The sequence below is a fragment of the Gallinula chloropus genome (assembly GCF_964237585.1).
Source record: "Gallinula chloropus genome assembly, chromosome: 14".
Taxonomy (NCBI): domain Eukaryota; kingdom Metazoa; phylum Chordata; class Aves; order Gruiformes; family Rallidae; genus Gallinula; species Gallinula chloropus.
Window position 1 is genome coordinate 4,952,702 of NC_140099.1, and position 21,085 is coordinate 4,973,786.

The window sequence follows — 21,085 nt, forward strand, 5'->3', positions numbered from 1 at the left end:
CCTGTCACTTGTTACTTGGGAGAAGAAACCAATCCCCACCTGGCTACTACCTCTTTTCTGGTAGTTGTAGAGAGTGATAAGGTCTCTCCTCAGCCTTCTGTTCTCCAGGCTCAACCACCCCACTCAACACACCCCTACTTCAGCCGCTCCTCATACCACAGTACTGTTGAGCAACTCAGGCACGTGGGTCTTTAGAGTCACATTTTTTAAAGTAGGTTTGAAAAAATGCAACCAAGGGTAAAGTGTCTTAAACCACAAACAGCAGAGAGAGGGAGAGATGCACAGACACACACAAAACACACCAGAACACGGTGGCAGCCTGTCATAACTGTACTCAAAATGCTGTGTCCCACCTGTGCGGAAGGTTGCTGCTTCTCACCAACAGTGCAGAGTGAGCAAGAAGGTCTCAGCCCTGCTAGCACACAAACCACTGTGTCAGTCTGTCCTTGTACCTGACAATAGGTCTGTGTGCTCATCCAAGAGATGGACACCTGAGGTTTACCACACTGTTTTGCCCTGGCAAAGACACTGTTTAGACACTGCAAAGCTGGCTGTGAGGCTCCAAGCCTCCAGCCATGGCTCTGCAATACTTCTTCCCTTCTTCCTCCCATGAGGTGAGCCTGGATGCAAAGCAAACCACAATCTCAGTTGCCCAAGGGCTCTGCAGAGGATGTTGGGGCAGTTTTTAGCACCCCAGTTCAAAAAATTGGGGGTAATTCAGAGCAGGATATTCGGCATAAAAGAAATAGCAGCTCACGGGATTTGAAGACCAGTTCAGTCAAAGCTGAACTAAAAATTAGTCCTGCGACTCTTTATGCCCTTGTTGACTTTCCAGCATACTTAACCTGATGTGCCATACTATCTGGGAATGGTACACCTGCTGCTGGTGTAACCAGTGTGTTACAACACATTCTTAGAAGGAAAACATTAAGTCGTGGTGAACGGCAAGTGTTTCTGAAGGTGCTGTTCCAGCTGAAGGCAGTGGCAGTTTTGCCTTTGACTTAATCATAAAATTCATTCAATAAATAGAATTTATATTATATTATATTATATTATATTATATTATATTATATTATATTATATTATATTATATTATATTATATTATATTATATTATATTATATTATATTATATTATATTATATTATATTATATTATATTAATCTTCCCAATCTCCGGATGAATTCTCCGGTTATAAACAGGTTATGACAGCCTTGATGGGCTGTGGTAGCTGGTACCAATCAGCAAAACCTGTGTCGCTCAGGTGAATGAGATCCAGCATCCCCGCTTCTCTCTCAGAACTGACGTTGGTGTGTGTAACCAGCAGATGCCAGCAGAGATCTGAGCAGCCCGCACAGCCTGACCATTAATGATCCTAAGAAATGCCTCCCGTTAAAGAGATTGTAAATCCCTCTCTGCCCTCAGGACTGTCCCAAATAACCACATTGAGAGCAGGGGCACTGCCACCAATGCAGTGCCAGCCCTAGTTTTCAGACCTCGCTGTTAACACAAGCTGCTCTTCGGGAGGTTTGTTGTAGAGGCTGAAATGAGTAATTTTGGAAAGCACATCAGAAGAGTGGTGTTTTGTGCAATGCTGGCTAATGGCTGTGCTGCAGGGTCTCGAGAGCTGCAAAAGCTGCAGCCTGGATTCCTGGTGAGATCAGCCTGATGCTGGCTGGGGGCTTAGTTCAGTGGCAGAGCTGCCTCTTCCCTCTAGCTGCAGCTGTATTTTTACATGGTGAGGCTGGTTATTAATAATAAATGGGTGAGCTGCTAGATCTTCTTGCAGAGCATTACACCAGCACAGGGTGGTAACTAAGTGTCAGAGGAAAGAAACAGTCCCGAATCACAGAATCACAAGGTTGGAAAAGACCTTGGAAGATCAAGTCCAACCAATCCCGTCCTAAGCTAAACCATATCCCTAAGTACCTCATCTACTCTTTTTTTTAAACACATCCAGGGAAGGTGACTCAACCACATCCCTGCAGGAGTAGTAACCCACAACAGGATCTGGGCTTGGGTGACCCCATTCCCAGCTGCGCTGTGCTGCTCCGCTGCTGCGAGCTTGCCAGGATCAGCGGGGTGAGTCCCGGTGCCTTCGCTGGGGCTGGATGTGGAAGGATGAGGCACTTGCTGGCCCACTTGCTGTTCCTGATTTGCAAAGGACCGATGGGTTGCTAATGCCGTGCTGCTGGCAGCACACTGCCTGAGTTTTGAAGCATCTACAGTCAACACCAGCTGAAGTGCTTGGGGAACAGCTCTGAGCTTCTGGATATTTTTCCCTCGGAAATCATCACTGTGAGAAGTGGGAAGGGAAGTGACATGGAGAGACAGACTGTAAATCCCTCTCGGTGGCATTGAAAAGGATGAGTCACTGGGGAAATCTAAGTGGAAGCAGCACAAACCCCAGGGCACAACATGAGGGCTGGCATTAGTCTGGCTGGGGAGTGATAGATGATCTGATTTGCCAAGAAGATCCCAGGAGGATGTGACCAAAGCCAGAGGAGATTTAACAAGGTGGCGGGGGTGGGAGGTGTGGAAGGGTGAAGGGAATATCAGCCCAGCATGCTGTGTGCTGGGGATCCTTGTCAGGCAGCTGTGCAAGAAGGCAGGCAGGTGATGGCACACGCCAGCATTTGTGTCCCAGGGAGGTGGCAGCCCTGGCCTGCTCCTGGCCTGGTCACTGGGCCATCGCCACTCTGTGCTCAGCTGAGCCTTAAACCCAGCTCCCCTGGTGCAATCTGCAGTAGCCATAACCAAAGAACAATACAGAGTTTTCCTGTGGGGATGACTGAGCTCTTCTTGCCATCCCAGCTGGAGGGGCTGCCTTGGTGCTTGCGGCTCAGGCATCAGTCAAGCCCTGAAGCCTTGCTCAGGTGACCATGAAAGATGAGCTGGATGCAGCTATGATCCAGCAGAGGCAATAAATTCACCCTGACAGGAGCTGTTTGCTGTTATTTGTGCTATTTCTTGATTTGCTGGCAGTGAGTTCCTTCAGGTTCACCTGTTTGCGAAAGGACAAGCACTGGCAGAGGCCTGCAAGTAGCACTGGGGACTAATTTCCAAATATTTGGGTCGGTGAGCGAGGATCAGCGGTGAGAGCGATCCCTCAGGTAAAGCTCAGGGGGCGTGAGGCAGACCGGGCTGTGCAGAGAGGGTCCCTACATCCGGGCACCCCGTGTGCAGCTCCTTCCACCCGCCAGCTCGCCAGAGCTCACCCGCCCCCTGGCGTCACGTGACCCCGCCTCAAGCCTTAAAAGGGGGTCAAGGAGCCCAACGAGTCCTCGCTGCCACCTGCACCACGCTGAGGGGATCAGGCAGCTGCCCGCCGGGCAGGGGAATAGAGGAGCACAGGCAACGGACAGGTGAGGCTCGTTAATCTTTGGAACGCTATTGCGAGATGGTGTCTGCCCGGTGCAGGGCCGCGACCCCAACCCCTTCCACTGTGGGAGTAGGAAGGCAGCTCGAACAGCCGCAGCAGCGTGTGGCAGTGCGGGGCTCGGGGCGCAGGGGGTGTCACAGCGTGTGGCAGTGCGGGGCTCGGGGCGCAGGGGGTGTCACAGCGTGCTCGCAGCAGGAGACAGCCCTGGTCAGGGCTGTGTGAGCTGATCGGGGTCTCCTCAGCAGAGCCATCACTGAAACGTGGTGGGACAATTCGCGTGGTTGGAGCACTGCGATTGCTGGTTATAAACTATACAGGTGTGACAGGCTGGGTAGCAGAGGAGGTGGGGTAGCCCTGTATGTCAGGGAATGTCTTGACTGCCTGGAGCTGAAGTATGATGATGAAAGGGCTGAGTGCCTCTGGGTAAAGATCAGAGGAAAACGAAATCAGGGAGATATAGTGATGGGAGTCTACTATAGACCTCCTGATCAGGAGGAGGAAGCTGATGAGTGGTTTTTAAACAACTGGGAGAAGTCTCAGGATCACCAGCCCTCATCCTTATTGGGGACTTCAATTTGCTGGCTGTCTCCTGGAGGTACAATACAGCAGGGAGGAAGCAGTCTAGCAGATTCCTGGAGTGTTTGGAAGACAACTGCCTGACCCAGCTGGTGAATGAACCCACCAGCCCTGCTGGACTTGTTTGTAAACAGAGAAGGCCTAGTGGGGGATGTGAAGGTTGGAGGACGCCTGGGGCACGGTGATCATGAGTTGATAGAATTCTTAATGGACAAGGGGAAGGCTGTGGATGTGTCTACCTGGACTTCAGTAAAGCCTTTGACACGGTTTCTCACAGCATTCTGACTGAGAAACTGGCTGCCACTGGCCTGGACAGGTAGACCCTCAGCTGGGTTAAAAACTGGCTGGATGGACGGGCCCAAAGGGTGGTGGTGAATGGAGCCAAATCCAGCTGGAGGCTGGTCACGAGTGGTGTCCCCCAGGGCTCAGTCCTGGGTCTGGTCTTGTTCGACATCTTTATCAATGACCTGGATGAAGGGATTGAATGCTCCCTCAGTAAGTTTGCAGGTGACACTAAACTAGGAGGAAGTGTTGATCTGCCTGAGGGTGGGGAGGCTCTTCAGAGGGATCTGAACAGACTGGACCCATGGGCTGAGACCAACGGGATGAAGTTTAACATGGCCAAATGTAGAGTGCTGCACATGGGACATAACAACCCCATGCAGCACTACAGACTTGGGGGAGGTTGGCTGGAGAGCTGTCAGGAAGAGAAGGACCTGGGGGTGTTGGGTGACTGCAGGCTGAACATGAGCCAGCAGTGTGCCCGGGCAGCCAAGAAGGCCAATGGCATCTTGGCTTGTATCAAAACCAGCATGGCCAGTAGGTCTGGGGAGGTAATTGTGCCCCTGTACTCGGCATTGGTGAGGCCACTCCTTGAGTACTGTGTGCAGTTCTGGGCTCCCCACTGTAAGAAGGACATTGAGGTCCTTGAGCAAGTGCAGAGAAGGGCAACCAGGCTGGTGAAGGGGCTGGAGGGCAAATCATATGAGGAGCGGCTGAGGGAGCTGGGGATGTTTAACCTGGAGGAGGCTGAGGGGAGACCTTATCACCACCTACAACTACCTGAAGGGAGGTTGTAGAGAGGTGGGCGATGGTCTCTTCAGCCAGGTGACAGAAGATAGAACAAGGGGCAATGGCATGAAGCTGTGCCAGGGCAGGGTTAGATTGGATATTAGAAAAAAATTTTTTACTGAAAGAGTTGTCAGGGCCTGGAACAGGCTGCCCAGGGAGGGGGTTGAGTCACCTTCCCTGGATGTGTTCAAAAAAAGGGTAGATGAGGTACTTAGGGATATGGTTTAGCATAGGATGGGAATGGTTGGACTCGATCTTCAAAGGTCTCTTCCAACCTTGTGATTCTGTGATCCTTAATTTTATGTATCCATTATCCTTGCCTTTATGGAAACTATTGTCATCCTTATCTCTTTAATAAATAGCTCAGAAACTGATAAACAAGGGAGCACCTAAAGGGATTCATAAGCAGAAAGAAGTATTTTTTTAAAAGCTGTGCTCTGAAAAGAGGTTTGAACCTTTTCTCAGAGGGTTTGGTTGTTTTTTATGTGCACAAACATAACAAATGTGATGGGGTCTGCAAACCTCAGTGTTTCACACATTGGATGCTTTCCTTTCAGACATGGGGACATCTTCTTGCCACCATAAGAAGAAGCAGAAGGTTGCAGCAAGGGTGACTTCGGGGAGGCCCACTTCAGAAAATGACACTCCTTGGCTCCTGGGGTGGAGATTTGGAGTGGAAATATTCAGCACTACCCTTCCACATCTGGAGGAACATCCCTGTTTCTCTCCTGGGGCTGGATCAGTTCTAGCTGAAGGCAGCAGGTATCCCTCCATCTGATTCTGCCAGTGCTGAAAGACTTAGGTTTCTGTCCCAGGGCTTGACCAGAGGGCTTCACTGAAGTGTGCACACTCAGAGAGGGAGGGAATTGTCCCCTGGTTAGGGCTGGGTTGGCTCTTAGGTGAGACTGACAGCTGGCACTGGGCTGGCCCACCCTAGCTACCATGGTGGAGGGCAGCTGGGAGATGCTGGCTCTGCAGCTGGTGAGGAACAAACCCCCCCTGGATAGGTCCTACAGACAAAAAATATCCCCAAACCAAAACAAACCCCAAAACCCCTCAGGAACACAGATGTGGACAAAAGCAGCAGGAAAGAAATTCTCTTAAATTGCTCTCCCAGGAAATCCCTCAGAACCCTGTAAGTGTAATTTGCTTGCCTGACCTAGCAACGTGCTCAGCACCAGGGAAAAATGCTCCAAGTAACCAGGTCACTTATTTCTCCAGTGAAATCCGATGTGCTGCGGCACTTGTGCTTCTCCCTGACCTGTGCCTGTGGCTGCTGTGCTCAGTCTGGTGCATTTTACAGAACATTTGGTAATATACTGCCCCTGAGGTCACAGCAGGTTTTGAATACAGCGTCTGAATTGTGGATTCTTTCCAGAAAATGTAACTCAAACAGCAACTGCTCCCTGCTGTTAAATTGGAAAGAATTGCCTTAGAAACTAGGGCTTGCCTGAGAGCTTCACACTCAGATGTCACAGAAAAAAGGGTCTCAGGCAGTGATCAGGAGCTGGGTGAAACACAAGGCTGGGGATTCCTCATGTTTCCTTGAGCCCAGGGGATGCTCAGCACTTGGCAAAGTTTAGCTGTGTGAACGTACACAAACACAAATTCAAGCAGATGGAAAAGCTCTCAGTACCCCACAGAGCCAAAGCCCAGGTGAAGCCACAGGCAGCATCTCAGCCCAGCTTTGCTTGCACCAATGTCCTGGAAGGCTCAAAGGGATGGCTTAGGCAGCAGGAGAGGAGCACAGCTATGTCCCATGTTCTCCAGCTGTACTGTCACAGTGCTCAGGAGAATCCTGGTTTAGGGCAGATTCTGCTTGTGATTGCCCAGATATAGTGCATGTGACCAACCCTGTTCCCTGCCGAGCCACAGCCGAGCTGAGAGCATGGGCAGGAGAGCAAATGCTGGAATACAGGCTGGTGAAGAAACTAATAAGGGAAAAATAACAATGTCTTTTCTTGAGAGAACTTCCCTGGGAACTGGGAAACTCCACCTGGATTTTAGCAAGGCGAGAGAGACTGTGTGAAACCAACCTGAAGCTCAGGTGGTGCTGAATGTCCCACATAAACCACATGTTGTGGCCTTTGGCTATTGGACTCTAATTGTGATGGACAGAATGAAAATTATCCCTCCTCAGCTACATCAGGGGAAAGGTAAATATAAAATGTAGCATTTAGATTGTTCCACAGCTAGAGAACACTGTGCTTTTCAGATGAGTGCAGAGATCTGGCAGAGGAAAACAAGGGGCAGGATCAATTTTTATACTGAAGACAGCTTTAAAACCCTGAAGTCTGGAAAGTGCCAGCAGATAGTGGTGCCACCTTTCCTGATGCTCTGCTGGACCCTGGCACCACAGGCTCCTGATTTTCTCCCAGCCTCACCTGCACTGAGGCAAAGATAACACCACAAGCTCAGAGGTTTCAGGTCAGAGCACCTCAGATTATAATGGAGAACTCTCCTTTTCACACCCCGGGGGCCTTTTCTGCAGCACCTGTCTCACTCCCCAAATATCCCACCCCCCCCACAAAAATAACAACTCATGGCTCTGGCAGGTACACTCACCGAAATCACTTCTCTTTATTGCATATTGCCATCTTAGAAAATGTACAGTCTCATAACATTACACAGCAATTCCCACTAGCTAAGACTACTAACATCCTTGCACCTAACACACTACCTTGGTCACTACGAAGCTAATAAGGTCCAAGACATATACTTCAGTTTACAAATTATTATGGAATTATTATTTTTTTTTCCTTTTTGGCATTATTAAAAAAAAAAAAAGTCTTTAAAATACACACCCAAGAGAAAAGAGTGGCTACTTACACCAGCACCAATCTAAAAGTAGTTTTTGACAATGGCACATGGAATTACCTGCACACAGCCTTTGTGTTTATTTATAAAGATAGACTTTTTTTTAATTTTTTTTTTAATTATTATTTTGAAAGAAAACAAAGAAATGGCAAACTCAGCCTGTCAGCGAGGCCGTTGTAGAACAATAAAATAAAATAATAAAACTGAAACAGGTTTGGAAGGGCAAGAGGAAATCTGTCAGGAAAGGTCCTGATGTGGCACTGGGGTTGGGGAGGCAGGAGCTGGGGGTGGGTGCTGGCAGCCAAGCTCTGCACCCAGGGACCCTAAGAGGTGATTGCCCTTTCCAACTCCCACCACCTTTCGAATTAAACACGTGTGACCAACCATTCCTTAAACCATCAGAAGCCAGGCTTTCTTTTTTTTTGTTTTTTTTAACCTTTTTTTTTCTTCTTTTCTTTTTTTTCTTTTAAATATTTTAAATTCCCCCCAAAGTCCATTCCCTCAATCGTATCAGCCCCATTTTTTTTATTTTCAGCCATAAATAAAAAATATAAATAGAGGCACTTCAGTTAAGGAATAGTATTATCATTACCTTTTGTCCTCATTTCCCCTCCTTCTTAAAGCAAAGTGCTTAACTCCACCTTTGAACATAACCTGCAGGTTTTGCAGCTGCTTGGATACGAGGCGCTGGACTGGTTTTTTTTTTGCACTTACCTGCTTTATGCTTTATTTATTACTGCTTTAAATGCTACTCAGAAAGTCTTTCTTTTTTTTTTTCCTTTTTCATTTTTTTTTTTAATCTACAGTGCGTCCAAAATTGCAATGAAAAACAGAACAAGATGGTAAAACCACAGCTCTTGACAACTCTGGTTAGAGAGAGAGATTTCACAGCTTTCAATCAGCACGCAGATGCTTAGATGCTTCAGGTGCTTAGAACCATATTTCTCTTTTTTTTTTTTCTTTATACAAATTAAACAGCACTTTCACTATACAGTACATATAGTTAACTGACATCCCATACCCCACCAGTAATACCGATTATCTGACAAGAAAAAAAATTTTAAAAAAATCCAAAAAAACAAACCACAACCTTATTTCAAATAGTGTTAATATCTAGTGCAACAGGGACAAACTCATCTCTCCACAGGAAAAAGAACAAACGAACCAAAATTAAAAAAAAAAAAGATCACAAAAGTATTGGTGGTATAAAAAGGTTTTGTTTTTCTTTAAAAAAAAACCAAACCCACACCACAAATAAATAAAAGTAAAAAGTAACAGTCCTCTATATACTTACCATAATTTAAGAATAGAAATGTAAATATGTTAATGGTGTTTATTTTTCATTCTCCAATTCTTAATTTTCTAAACCTTTAAATTATTACTCCCTGAGAGCTCTGAATTATTTTTATTAATTTTTTTAATTTTTTTTTTTCTTTTTTTTGTCTTTTTCTGGACTGACATTTGACAGGTAGTTCTGCTTACAAATTTGCAGTGACAACAAACAGCAAATCAGTCAAAAAAAAGAACAAGCATTTCTTGGCATCGCTGCTTCTGTGTGTCCGGTACAGGAAAAAGAAAAGAAGGCAGGTAAAAAGCTGGTGTGTTTTGCACCAACTGCTTTAATATGTCAGAGCCCCTCGGTCCTGACCCACCTTGACAGAGGATACAGTTTGTCCCATTGAACAGAAAGCAAGAGTAAAAATTACAACGCAAAAGTTTATGCTCTTCATCTCCTCCCAGACCCCACCTTTCCCACCATCCTGGGCCAGAAAACATTAGAAAAGTATAAATCCATCTGTGTGGCGTTAAGAGCGGTAATAAGCACTTTGGGGTAAACTTTTTCCTTTAGCAAGGTGATGGTAATGGGGAAAAAAATACAGCATTTCCCAAGGATGACGGGAAGAGCATCGGCGGGAGCGCCCGTGGCGCCGAGCTCGGGAACCAGCATGAAAGCACAAAAGTGCCAGTTGTCTGGAATAATCACCACAACGCGAAAATAAACCCCAAAATCAGATTAAGTTCAGTCAACTTGGGTTTTTTTTTTTTTCCTTTTTCCTCTTTACACCGCTTGGCTTGTGCGCAAGGCGTCCCCCGCAAGCGGGCCCAGGGCCGGAGGGGGGTCCAAGTAGGAGGGCGGCAGAAGGTGGCTTCCCATTGCCTTTGGGGAGCGCCGGTGTCTCTGAGTTGGATCCTCTCTTGCTCCGCGGATGCGGCATTGTGCTTGTGCATGAGAACTACTTTTTTTGGAGGGGTTCAGAGGTGAGGAGGCAGATGCTGGCACCATCCAAGTGGCCCACCCACACATCTCCATCCGCATCCCCAACCTGACTATATACACGGTATATACACACACACACTCGCCCACGGGGAGGAAGAGCGTGTCACTGTTTCACTTTGAATCGCAAGGCAGTATAATGGGAATTTAAACACCCACCCCCCCCCAGCCACTTCAAAAAGACTAACCCAGGGTTTTAGTTGGGTTTGGTTTCGTTGTTTGCTTTTCAGAAGTTGAGCTTGGTGACGGGCCTCTCCCGGCTGCTGTCGGCCAGCTGGTTGGCGATGCGCTTGCGGTTGCGCTTCAGTTTGGAGAGGTCCTTATCAAAGACTTCACCCGAGCGCAGGGCTGAGACGAGGTCGTCGAACTCGCCGCCTTCCTCCCCGCTCTCTTTCGCCTTCCGTGCCTTGCGCTCCCGCTCCCGCTGCTCCTTCAGCTATATGCCATGGGGGGGCAGAAAGGAGACAACTCACCCTCATGCAGATGGTTTTTGGGGTGCCTAACACATGTGTGGTGGTCCCCAAACCCACGAAACGAGACTGATTTCCCACCCCAGTGCTTAGCTCATGAGAGCTGGTCAGGGTTATTGATAGAACCCGTGGCCTGAGACCCACAGCCCCATGGCTGCTGCTGGTGGACCGCAGCAGCCCACAGGCAGCACCAGCTGTGCTGCATGTTTTAGCTCCCAGATCTCACCAACCCCAGGTCATTAGTTAATTAGGTAATCAACAGTAGAAAGCCATCCCTGCGTGCCCCAGGGGTGCTGCCAGATTTGCCCGTGCCTGCTCACCTGTGCTTCCATGCGTGCCCGGCGCTCCTCTTCCTCCTTCCTCCTCCTCATGTTCTCGTTCTCCTGCTTAGCCTCCGTCACAGCTTGGAGGAACTGGTCAAAAATGCCAAAGAACTCATCGGGCTGTATTTTCTCTGTGTCTTCTCCAAAGTACTTCACAGCTTTGGAAAACTGGGAAAGAGATGACAGGGGTCCATCAGCCTTGGAGATGCCCACCACACTGGTGAAACAACCACCATAGGAAGCCTTGGACCTGACGGAGCAGAGAGAAACGCTTCCAGTGGCCACAATGGAAAGCAGGGCTTTGCTTCATCGAGCCTTGACTTAAACATGAAATAAATCACCTGATACTTTACCTGCTACCCTGCAAGAGCTGACCTGGATTGCTCCTGAGCCCCCTCTCCTAAAACATCCCCCCCACACAACCCTTCTTGCCGCTGCCTCTGCCCCAGCCCCAGCTCGACTTTATTAACTAAGCAGCAGTAAAAACAAGGAAGTAAAATATTGTGGGACCAAAGACATAAAACTAATAGTAAACACGGCAGGGGCAGGGAAACTCACACTTTTAAGTTTTCCTTTGAAGTATTTTTGGGGTATTATTTATCATTGCCACATGCTCTGCTATTGAAACCAAATGTGTTGGTGAAACTTCTAAAAGACGTTTCTGCCCAGGCTCAGGCACAGCCCCGGGTAGTGAAATAGGGAGTTTTCCATCCTTTCATGGGGTTTGCACACCATTAATGTGAGGGAGTGGAATGAGGCTGTAGCAAAGGTCAGGACAGGCCATCCACGATCTGCTGCTACATCCCGCTCCCCAAGGAGCTCACGAGTTGTCCTTGGGACTGGCATCCTTTGTTCTCACTTCCAGTTTGAAGGAGACTCTTTGTGCACAGAAAATTTTGTGAAAATTATGGTGGCGAGTTCTGGAGATAAGGATGCTTAAGGGCAAAGAAAAACAAAGCCAAAGCACAAACAGATTTATTAGTTGCTTTGATTTTGCTGGGTAGACCGAGAGGAACATTTTTAAAGCCTGCCTGTATGATTCAGTTTTATTTGCAAGGGTGCCCCAGGCTCTTCAAAAGACATTCAGGGCATGTTTATTTCTTTGTTTATTTAAGAGACTTAGCACTCCAAGATGCAGGGAGGAATCTGAGAGGTGCCACTATATAAGTCAAAATAATGAAGGTTATTCTTGTTGATTTTCATCAAGATAGTTGATTCTCTGTCATGTTACAGAGACTGTGGTGAGGGGAAAGACTGCAAATGTTAACCTCACAGGATATAAAGTTTATGAAGTAATGATGTTTCTGCTTTCCTAAGAGAAAGTGGCAACACAATTTGAACCTGACCATGTGTTTAAAAACCCAAGAGCTAGTGCACTTCACACAGCCCAGCCCATCCAATAGCCACAGAACAACTCTACTTCGTTTCAGAGGGGACTTTGCTGGACTCTGTGGATCATGACCAGACCTTCTCCTCTAGATCCAGCCAAGTAGGCAGAAGATAGAGAACACTGCTGTCCTGCAAACTCTCATCACTTCAGGTGCCACACTCCTAACTCTAAAGCCACCAAACCTGGGATATTTCCATTTTAAGACACAGAAAACAAAGCAAGCCCTCTAGTGAGGGCTTTCACTCTTGCCTGAGTGAAAGCTCTTCACCAAAACTCAGATCCTCACATATGACCTATCAACTCCTCCCGACTGACACAACTCTCCCATGGTTAGTCTCAGCCCTACACTTCCAAAAGACAGACAGGTATCTCACAACTTTCTACAGCACATCTTGCATCCCAGCAACAGTCTGTTGGCCTGACCTGCAATGCCCTGGCACGTTAGGTTGTGGAGCAGGAAAAAGGCCCTGGGGACAGACAGGGATGTAGCCCCTCCAAAAAAAAAAACCACAACGAGCAGCTCAGCGACTTTCTCATGTCAGGGTCTCAGCAGAACACTCATGTGATCCCATGGGGGAAGTATCAGAGATGTTAACACACAGCATGTGCTCTGGGTAGGCTAGAACCACCCCTTCCCTTTGGCTGGAGGAAAGGCTGAAACACTACCCCGATCTCACGGACACTGATGACCTTACCAGCTCTTTCGCTTCCGTCAGAAGATCTTCAATGTCTGAGAAGCTGAAGCTGGCTAATGTGATGAACTGGCTGACGACAGGCACGAACTTGTCACCCGTTTGCTGAACTTGAGACTTCTGGTAGTCCAGCTCCTTTGGGGGAAAAAGAAGAGTAAATCTGGTCAGGCCCTGGCTGATGAGGGACACAAATACCACTGGCCTCCATTGGTCCTGCTGGGTGTGTGCCTGGGTCAGCGCCACAGGCACTGGCTGCACCACCACCACTGCTCCCTCCTGCTGTGCTGAGACCACAACTGCCCTGTTCTACAATACCATGCCTGTGGTATGTTTTTAAGGCCAAATCCCGCAGAGGAGATCATGGAAGCAGCATAATTTAGCAAGACAGAGAGTCCTTTGGGATATCTCCACCATTTCATCACCACTCCAGTCAGGCTGCATAAGTGCTCCCCAGCCTGAACCCCAGCCCTCTGTGGTTTTACAGCCAAAGGGAGACCCCTCAGCACATCACAGATCCTCCACAGACATCATCACTAGACTTACTCAGCCTTCCTTGGCGTATCAGACATAATCCACGCACGTGCCTAACCACACAAGGTACCTTCAGTGCCAAAACAGCCCTAAGAGGACAGGCACACGTGCAAGGCAGGAAGGAAAGACAAACACATCTCCAGGATGTGAGATAAAAGCAGCTTTGCTGAGAGCTCCCTCCCCTGCCTCCCTATGGAGGGAAGCCGTGATGCTCTGAGCCAGGCTGGACTATATTTGCTTTAAATAATACTTACAGTCTCCACCGCTTTCAGGCCGCTCCTCAGAGTGTTTATTTCTTTCTCCAGCTCGATCATGCTGTTGGAAATGGCAGGATGTTAGTTTCCAGCCTTCCCCAGCAAATTCTACAGTTCTATGACCAACTCAACTTTATTTTCCACTGAGAAGACCCCAGCACTGCACACACTGCCTCCTGTTCGCAGAGCAGCATGCCCTGAGCAGCAAACTGGGCTGACATCCTCTAAGCTAGGACAGCTGCTTATCTCAAGGTGGCTGCAGTTGCTTGTTTTAAAGCAAAGCACTTCTCTCTATTTTCCATCATGGGGACAGTGTAGGCTTAGCAAGCTCAGCAGCCTCCAGACCTCTCCAGGCAAACGGTGAGCTCAGGAGAGGGCTTTTTGCTGCACACAGATTGCTCTTCCCTTCTTGTAGGCCAGCAAAAGATGGGCTGGTCCCAATGCACAGCAGACAGTTTTCAGGGTACCACGCTTAGGTAAATGCCATGCAAAGCATCCTTTCCTTAGCAGCAAGGCTTTCATAAAGGGAGGCAACCCAAATACAGAGAAATAAAAATAAATCATCACATCTGGCACCAACTTTGTTTGCACAGGGCGAAAGCCCCCGATGAGCTTCGAGTTCAAGTACTTATGGGTTTCTACCACTACATCTGAGGGGAAGCTTTCTCACAAAAAAACGATGACCACAGGCTTGACATTTTTCCAGGGGTGTCTGTCCTAGGGCTGGGGGTCCCTGGAAAAGCTGACGTCAGGTCATGGGGCAAGCGTTTCTGGCAGGTTTAGTCTGGGAAAATGCAGTTTTGGGAGCCCTGTGCTCCAGCAGTTCATTACTAGCGATGGGATTGACAGAAGCGGCAATTCTTGTTTCACAGCTGCAGGGCTGGGGGGAATTTAGGGTTTTCCACAGCTTTAGAAACTTTTTGGTTTCCCTCTAGATTGGACCAAACCCAAATATTACATATGGTGTCCAATTGAGAGCAAAATGATAAAGTTTAGGGGGAAAAAAAAAACAAAAACCCTGAATACAGACATTCTCTTTCCCATACTTGTATCTGCACAACAGCTGCAGATACACCAGCACAAGAAAGCTGGAGCCTTCACCAGCTCAGAGCATGCCCTGCTTCAACCATGTTCTCAGCCAGTGCCTATGAGCACAGCTGCCACACGCTCCTCCTCACATGCTGCAGATTTGTCCTGGCACCTTGTTCAATCTCGATGGCTGACAGGTTATTTTACATTTTAAAAGGCAAGGATGCTTCCTTTGCACATGATGGGAAGGCACTATTGCTCAAGAGCACTCTGCAACTTGAAAGACCCTTGAACTGCCATAAACTCTGTGTGTATTTGCCGTTGCCTCTTTAAGAAGGTGCCGTTTCAGGCCCTTTTCATGTCCCGGGCTAAGAGGAATGTGTGCTGACTGCAGAACCCTGTGATCTCCGCTGCTCAGGTCTCGAAGCAGCAAAGCCTGTAAGCTCCCCCTGAACTTTAAAACCAAAACAGAGCCTTATTGATTTCAGAGGGGCTTCAAGCACATACTCCAGGGCTTTGCAGCACAACGCCGGATTCCTCCCGCGCTTAAAAGTTCGGCCTGTGTTGAAGAGCTTCGCTGAATGGAGGCCTCAGCGAAGAGACAGCACCGGCCTGTTCCCAACAGGTCGCTGCGAGGCAGGCGGGGTTTAAAAGCTCGTTGCAAACACCAGACACTCCATGTTGGTGGTGAAATGAGGGCCGGGCAGGACCCGGAGGCAGGTGAACGCCCCCCCCCACCCCTGCATGGCCGCCTGGTCCTGCCTGTGCTGCAGGCAAAGCCTCCCCACGGCGCGCAGATAAACAGCTGCCCTTTATCTGCAGCCACACCGCAACCGCTTCCTCCCGGATTACTTAGCGTACCATTAGAAATTAATTAAATGCTTCTGCGGTGAGATAACAACAGGAAACGGCTGCTCCAAGCAGCTCTCCTCCCTCGTGGCACAGCCTCTGGCTGCAAGGGCTGAGATTTAAAGCCACCAGGTGATGTTTGCTTGGGCCAGGGTGGCAGCCAGGATCCGGACACGACCGCAAGAAGGGGAGGCAGGCTGGAGGGAGGAGAGGGGCAACCCTGGCACTCCCCTGATGCCACCTAAATCCCTGCTTACTTGACTTTGGCTGCCTGCGGGATGTCTTGCAGCTCTTCATGCAGGCGGAGGACTTTTGGGTATTTCTTTTCAACGATAGTGATGAGATAGTGCAGAAGGGTGATGTTCCTAGGAGAGAGGAGCAACAGCAAGGTCATCATGGTGGCACCATGGTATCTGAGAGCTCAGTCAAAACCCCTGGTTAAATCCCAACCCTGGTAATGAACTCTGTTGGGATTTCTGCAAGGATGCTGCTCACTGGAGATCTGGGGACATGGGACAGGTCTGTCCCCTGCACAGCCACAGTGCAGAACAGTCTGGTCCCTGCAAGCAAGGGCCCTCCACGGGAGGGACCCAGGGGAGGTGACATGAGTCTCAGAGCTCCATCCTCCATTGTCATTTACTGATGGATGAGACCAGGCAGGTTTGAGAACCGTGCATGGAGCTTGGAGGGAAAAAGCAAACTAGGTGATGGCTGCACCGGCTTCGGAGGGTGGGGGGTGCTGTAGAGGGGGTTCCTGTGCAAGGCAACCCCTAGGATCCCTCCTCCAACCACTGAGCCACAGCACAAAGGCTTTTGGCTTCTCAAAGGGGAAAAAAAGCATTTGGAGGATTACCCTCACAATCAGCCTTGGCTGCCATTTAGCCAGCGCAGGAAGGGAAGCCCTCATTGATAACCATGCTGAACTGCAGGTCAACTTCCCTTGAAATCTGTCCTGCTCCAAAAACAGACACTTGCATCACCGGATGTGCCAGATGAGGTGGCAGAAGGGAGGGGACCACTCCCACTTCCCCACATTCTAACCGTTCCTCCATTCCCCCAACATTCCAGCAACCATGGACTCTACCAAGGATGAGACATGGGGCTGCTCACTTGTCAATGCTGGACTTGGTGTCTGCGATCTTGTTGAGGCTGGAGATCTTAAACCCGAAGGCGTTGCCCCTCTGGCCTTTGTTCATGTAGTTCCCAATGGCCAGGACCACCTCCAGGAGCTGCTGAAGGCTGCTGCTCTGCAGCACGGCCTTGGAGCCAGCACGGATGGCTGAAAGCAGAAAGGTGTGGGATGTTATCCCCTGTCCCGACAGCACACTGGACTCTTGCAGCAACCCCTTCAATGCTCCCACAGCCAAAGAGTGGCCACCAGCTTGCTCCCTTCCCCTGCAGCACCATAACCTCCCGAGAGGGATCCTCTTCCTATGAGCACTCCCTGTGCCAGCACAGAGCCCATTAGTGAACTTAGCAGGTCTGGTCACTTGCCTTCCACCTTGGGTTTGACTTCTGCAACTCTCTCTGCAAACTTCTTCTTGAAGTAGAGGGACTGCAACCTTTGCTGGTAATGGTTTATCCTGAGAAAAAAAAAGAGAGGAGCAGGTTGAGCTTTGCTTGCTCCAGGCAGAGCTCAGTTGCTCTGTTGCTCACAGCTGTGCTTACAAAGCTCGCTTGGGCCATGGTGATTAAAAAATAATGACTGCATTTCTCCCTTAAAACTATGCTGGGATGGGACAAAATGACTACTGAAACTGCAGCTGTCCTGGGGTGGATCCAGGTGGGCTCTTAAGCACACGCTTAAGCCTATCCTTAACTCAGCAGGCTTGACAAGTGCATTTTTACACCCTATTGCTATGAATAAACAGCTCATTTATGACCACTCCTTAGCAAAGATGCTGATGAGCTCTGGGCTCCCAATGGCTCTGTGATGAGCTGTGGCTGCACACAGGCACATCAACAACCAGCACTAATAAAACTGCACCTTCAGATCCTCAAAATGATCCAGCCTAGGCTGGAAAGTCACCAACACAGCCAAATCCAGCCCTTTCCTTGGCAAGTCAGGGACAGCTCTGCTCATGTCAGTTGTATTTAGGCTAAACAAGCTCTCACTTGTATGCAAATGGCAGTCATGTGGACCAAGGACCCATGGGAGAGCTGCTCACAGACAAGGCCATGGGCTAACGCTGTCGTGCTAATGAGAGGTGACAAAGACATCACACTCGGTTACAGACCACAGGGCAAATTAAAAAGCCGTGTCAGATATCAAGGGAAATATTTGCATCAGCATGTTGTGCTTTCCAAGAGATGAAGGCATGGGAACAGCACACAGACAAGACGCTGTGGAGGAAGGTGACCTGTGATAGGAAAGATAATTCTGAGCATCTTCCAACCCCACAGGCCCAGGTCTGAGCTTCACAGGTCCTTCCTGCCTGTCTTTGACACTCAGAAGTGACATGGTGCATTGCCCCAGTGCTCATCAGCACATTTCTCTGGGAGGACAGGAGTGTTTCTATTTCTGATCTCCCAGTACGATCTGAGACTGTAAAGCTCACTCACTCTGCAAACAAGTGACTTGCTTGAAGTTCAGCTAAGAAATTCAAAGAGCTCAATACTCAGTTGGATATAAATAAGGAACTTCAAGATTTTAAGCCAGCACCTCCAGAGGATGTGCATGCAAGAGATAAGGTTATTCATCCCTGAAGACTTCTAAGCCTTAAATGATTGCTACCAGGAGCAGGAAGAAATGACATTTCCTTTCCATCTCACTTCTTCTGAGAAGCCCCAGGGATAAGTCACTCCTGAGGTGAGGAGTGGGACTCATCTACACAGCAGGGCAAAATTTACATACGTCCCTCCTTGAGTATTTATTAGGATATGTTTGTGTGAAGAGGAAAGGAGCACTGTGTTACCACTGAAACAGTGCTTCCCACCTGGGCCATTATGCAGATGATGGAGTCTTTTGCAGAGTTGTGCCACACTGAACTTTTCTTGGCCAAATGAGAGGGGGAAACATGCAGTGATGTGACCTGGGGACCAACACCTCTCTCCAGAGGAGCCATCTCCCCATCCCTCCCCTTTGCTCTGTCCAGCTGCTACTTGTCTGGGATGCACAACCCTGACTTTAGGAGCACAGCATCATGAGTCATCCTTATGAGTGGGAGCACCATGCTTGCCCTCCCATCCATTTGGCCTGCTCATTTCTCAATGTGAAAAACACTAAGCAGGACTTATTTCCAACCAGGCTCCATGAAACAGCCACATCCCAACCAGCCAAACCACCTGTCCCTGGGCCACCAACCTGCTCATTTCAAAGAGGAACCGGTCAGCCCTGGCCATGCGGTCCAGCTCGTGCTTATGCTCTTCCAGCAGGTCAATGTCACTCTTTTCTGGAACAAACTTCAGGAGCTAAACAAGGGAAAGCACACTGTTGAACATGAGGTCCATGCACAGCTTTTCAGGAGCAAAATGGTGATTTAGTCCCTTGAATCTACTGCCTTTCAATACATACAGAAAGCGACCCCAAGGCACTGATGAAATAGGGTTATCACTGTCCCTGTGACCTCCCTCCTATTACCCTATCACGTTAATGCCCCTTGCTTCTGCCCTGCCATCACTCTGGTGTTACAACAGATGTACTACATCTGCTCCTAGGTTGTTCTGACAGCAACTCTGTCAGAGGAGACCTGAGGGACGCCCATTTGCTGCAAATCTACCTATCTGCAGAAGGAAATTTTGTGCAATAAATTCTCCTGTCTCTGCTGAAAGTGTAATTGCCAGCTCAGCTTTAAGGACAGGTGAATAAAATGCTTCTGAAAGGATTCAGAGGGAGCAAAAAGCAGGATTTCCTTTTTGAGGACTGCAAAGATACTGGAAAAGCTTTCAAAAATAAAATCCCACTGAGCACAAACTTCAAGCCACATCCACAAAATGGGCAACTGGCTCAGCCTCGGGGTCCCAGGGCAGATCTGGGTACAGGCATGGTTTGTGGAGGCCATTCTGCTCCCAGCACCAATGTGATGACTGAGATGCTTTCCTGCTGCTCCAGCCCACTTGGGTGGTTGTTCAACACGTGGTTGGCAAATAATCTGGGGCCCTGACACACTTCTCAAAGCTGTGGTTCGGTCCTGAGTGCCTCGCACAGCGTGGAGGCACCATGAGGCAACCACAGAGGAGCACGAAGCTCGCTGCCCACCTGCTCCAGCATGTCTTTCGGGAGGTCCTCCTGCTCGTCCATCGTCAAAATCGCCCGTTTGATCTCCTCATTGGAGAGTTTCAGCCTGGGAAGTGGAGGGGGAAGGAGGGTTATTCCCAGCCAGCAACCGCACAGGGCTGAGGAGCATTTCACACACACTCACATGCCACACGAACAGCTTAACTCTGGCCAGCAGTGGGATGACAAGTAACACCACACAGCGTGTTGTGACTAAAGGATGTGTGAGGAACGTGGCAGGGCTGTGCTCTGCCAAGGCACAGCACAGGGCAGCCCCGCTGCCAACAGGGAGGGGGAGCCTGTGTGTGTGTCAAACCCCACTGGCCAGTTCCCCCTCCTCACCCCACAGCCACCATTCCCTCCTTCATAGCATTTTATATACGTATCCTAAGTAGTATTACACATGTATGTAACTCCTGCCTGTAGTAACGCTGCTCCTGCAGTGCCAGCATCCCTGAGGGCCAAGGGGACAGTGATGGTCACCCTCCCCATCAGCAGCACAGCCCAGCCCAGGCTCAGGGCCGCAGCTCAGCACTGCTTCTGAGCCCATTGCCACAACTCCTAAGGAAAACTTCACCAACTTCTGCTACTTTTCTTGGTGGTGAATGTTGCCTCTCCCACCCCTCCCAGCTGCCTTTGTTTGAAGTTCCCATTTAAGAAGAAAAAAGAAAGCAATCCAGAATTTTGGGAAATGGATGTTGAGCATCCCAGGAAACCCATCAGCTGCTGGTTTTTTAGGGGTGGGGATTCAATTAACAGCTTGGAAACCAGCCCTGCTCTCTCTCCTTTTTCTTCCTCCACGTAACAGGAATTGAAGATGTAGCCTCAAATCGGAGATTTCTAAGCCCACAGACCATCATAACACAGCAAGCAACAGCAGGCTGGTGCTCCCTGACAGGGATTCCATGCAGCCTGCATCGAGCTGAGGCAAGAGATAGACAGGAAGATGCCCTCAGCATCTCCTGAGCTAGAGCAGCTATTAATTACAGTTTAATACATCCGCAGCACTCCCCGTGACCACTCCCTGCGAGGACTTTGATTGCAAAACCACACATATTTTTCTTCACATTTTTGCATTGCAGTCAATAAAATAATCTAAATGCAAATGAGGGAAAACCCAGAAAATCCTGCAGCTCTGTTTGACATGACTCCTATCCCTGGCCCAGCTTACAGCGATGGTTTAAAGCCACTGTAATAAATAGGGGTTCTTTT

At 48.9% G+C, this 21,085-nt stretch overlaps 1 protein-coding gene across 2 annotated transcripts in view; it reads right to left on the minus strand.

Moving 5' to 3' along the window:
- Positions 1–9,886: 9,886 nt before the first annotated feature.
- The window catches only part of DAAM1 (dishevelled associated activator of morphogenesis 1), a 55,785-nt gene continuing 44,586 nt past the window's right edge, over positions 9,887–21,085 (minus strand). For both annotated transcript variants that reach the window (XM_084270440.1, XM_084270441.1), the window contains 9 exons: positions 19,856–19,940; positions 18,962–19,068; positions 17,152–17,240; positions 16,768–16,936; positions 15,915–16,022; positions 13,780–13,840; positions 12,998–13,129; positions 10,910–11,080; positions 9,887–10,555 (listed from right to left, as the gene is read on the minus strand). In XM_084270440.1, the coding sequence (XP_084126566.1) occupies positions 10,346–10,555; positions 10,910–11,080; positions 12,998–13,129; positions 13,780–13,840; positions 15,915–16,022; positions 16,768–16,936; positions 17,152–17,240; positions 18,962–19,068; positions 19,856–19,940 (1,132 nt within the window). In that variant the 3' untranslated portion in view covers positions 9,887–10,345. The remainder of the gene's footprint in view (positions 10,556–10,909; positions 11,081–12,997; positions 13,130–13,779; positions 13,841–15,914; positions 16,023–16,767; positions 16,937–17,151; positions 17,241–18,961; positions 19,069–19,855; positions 19,941–21,085) is intronic.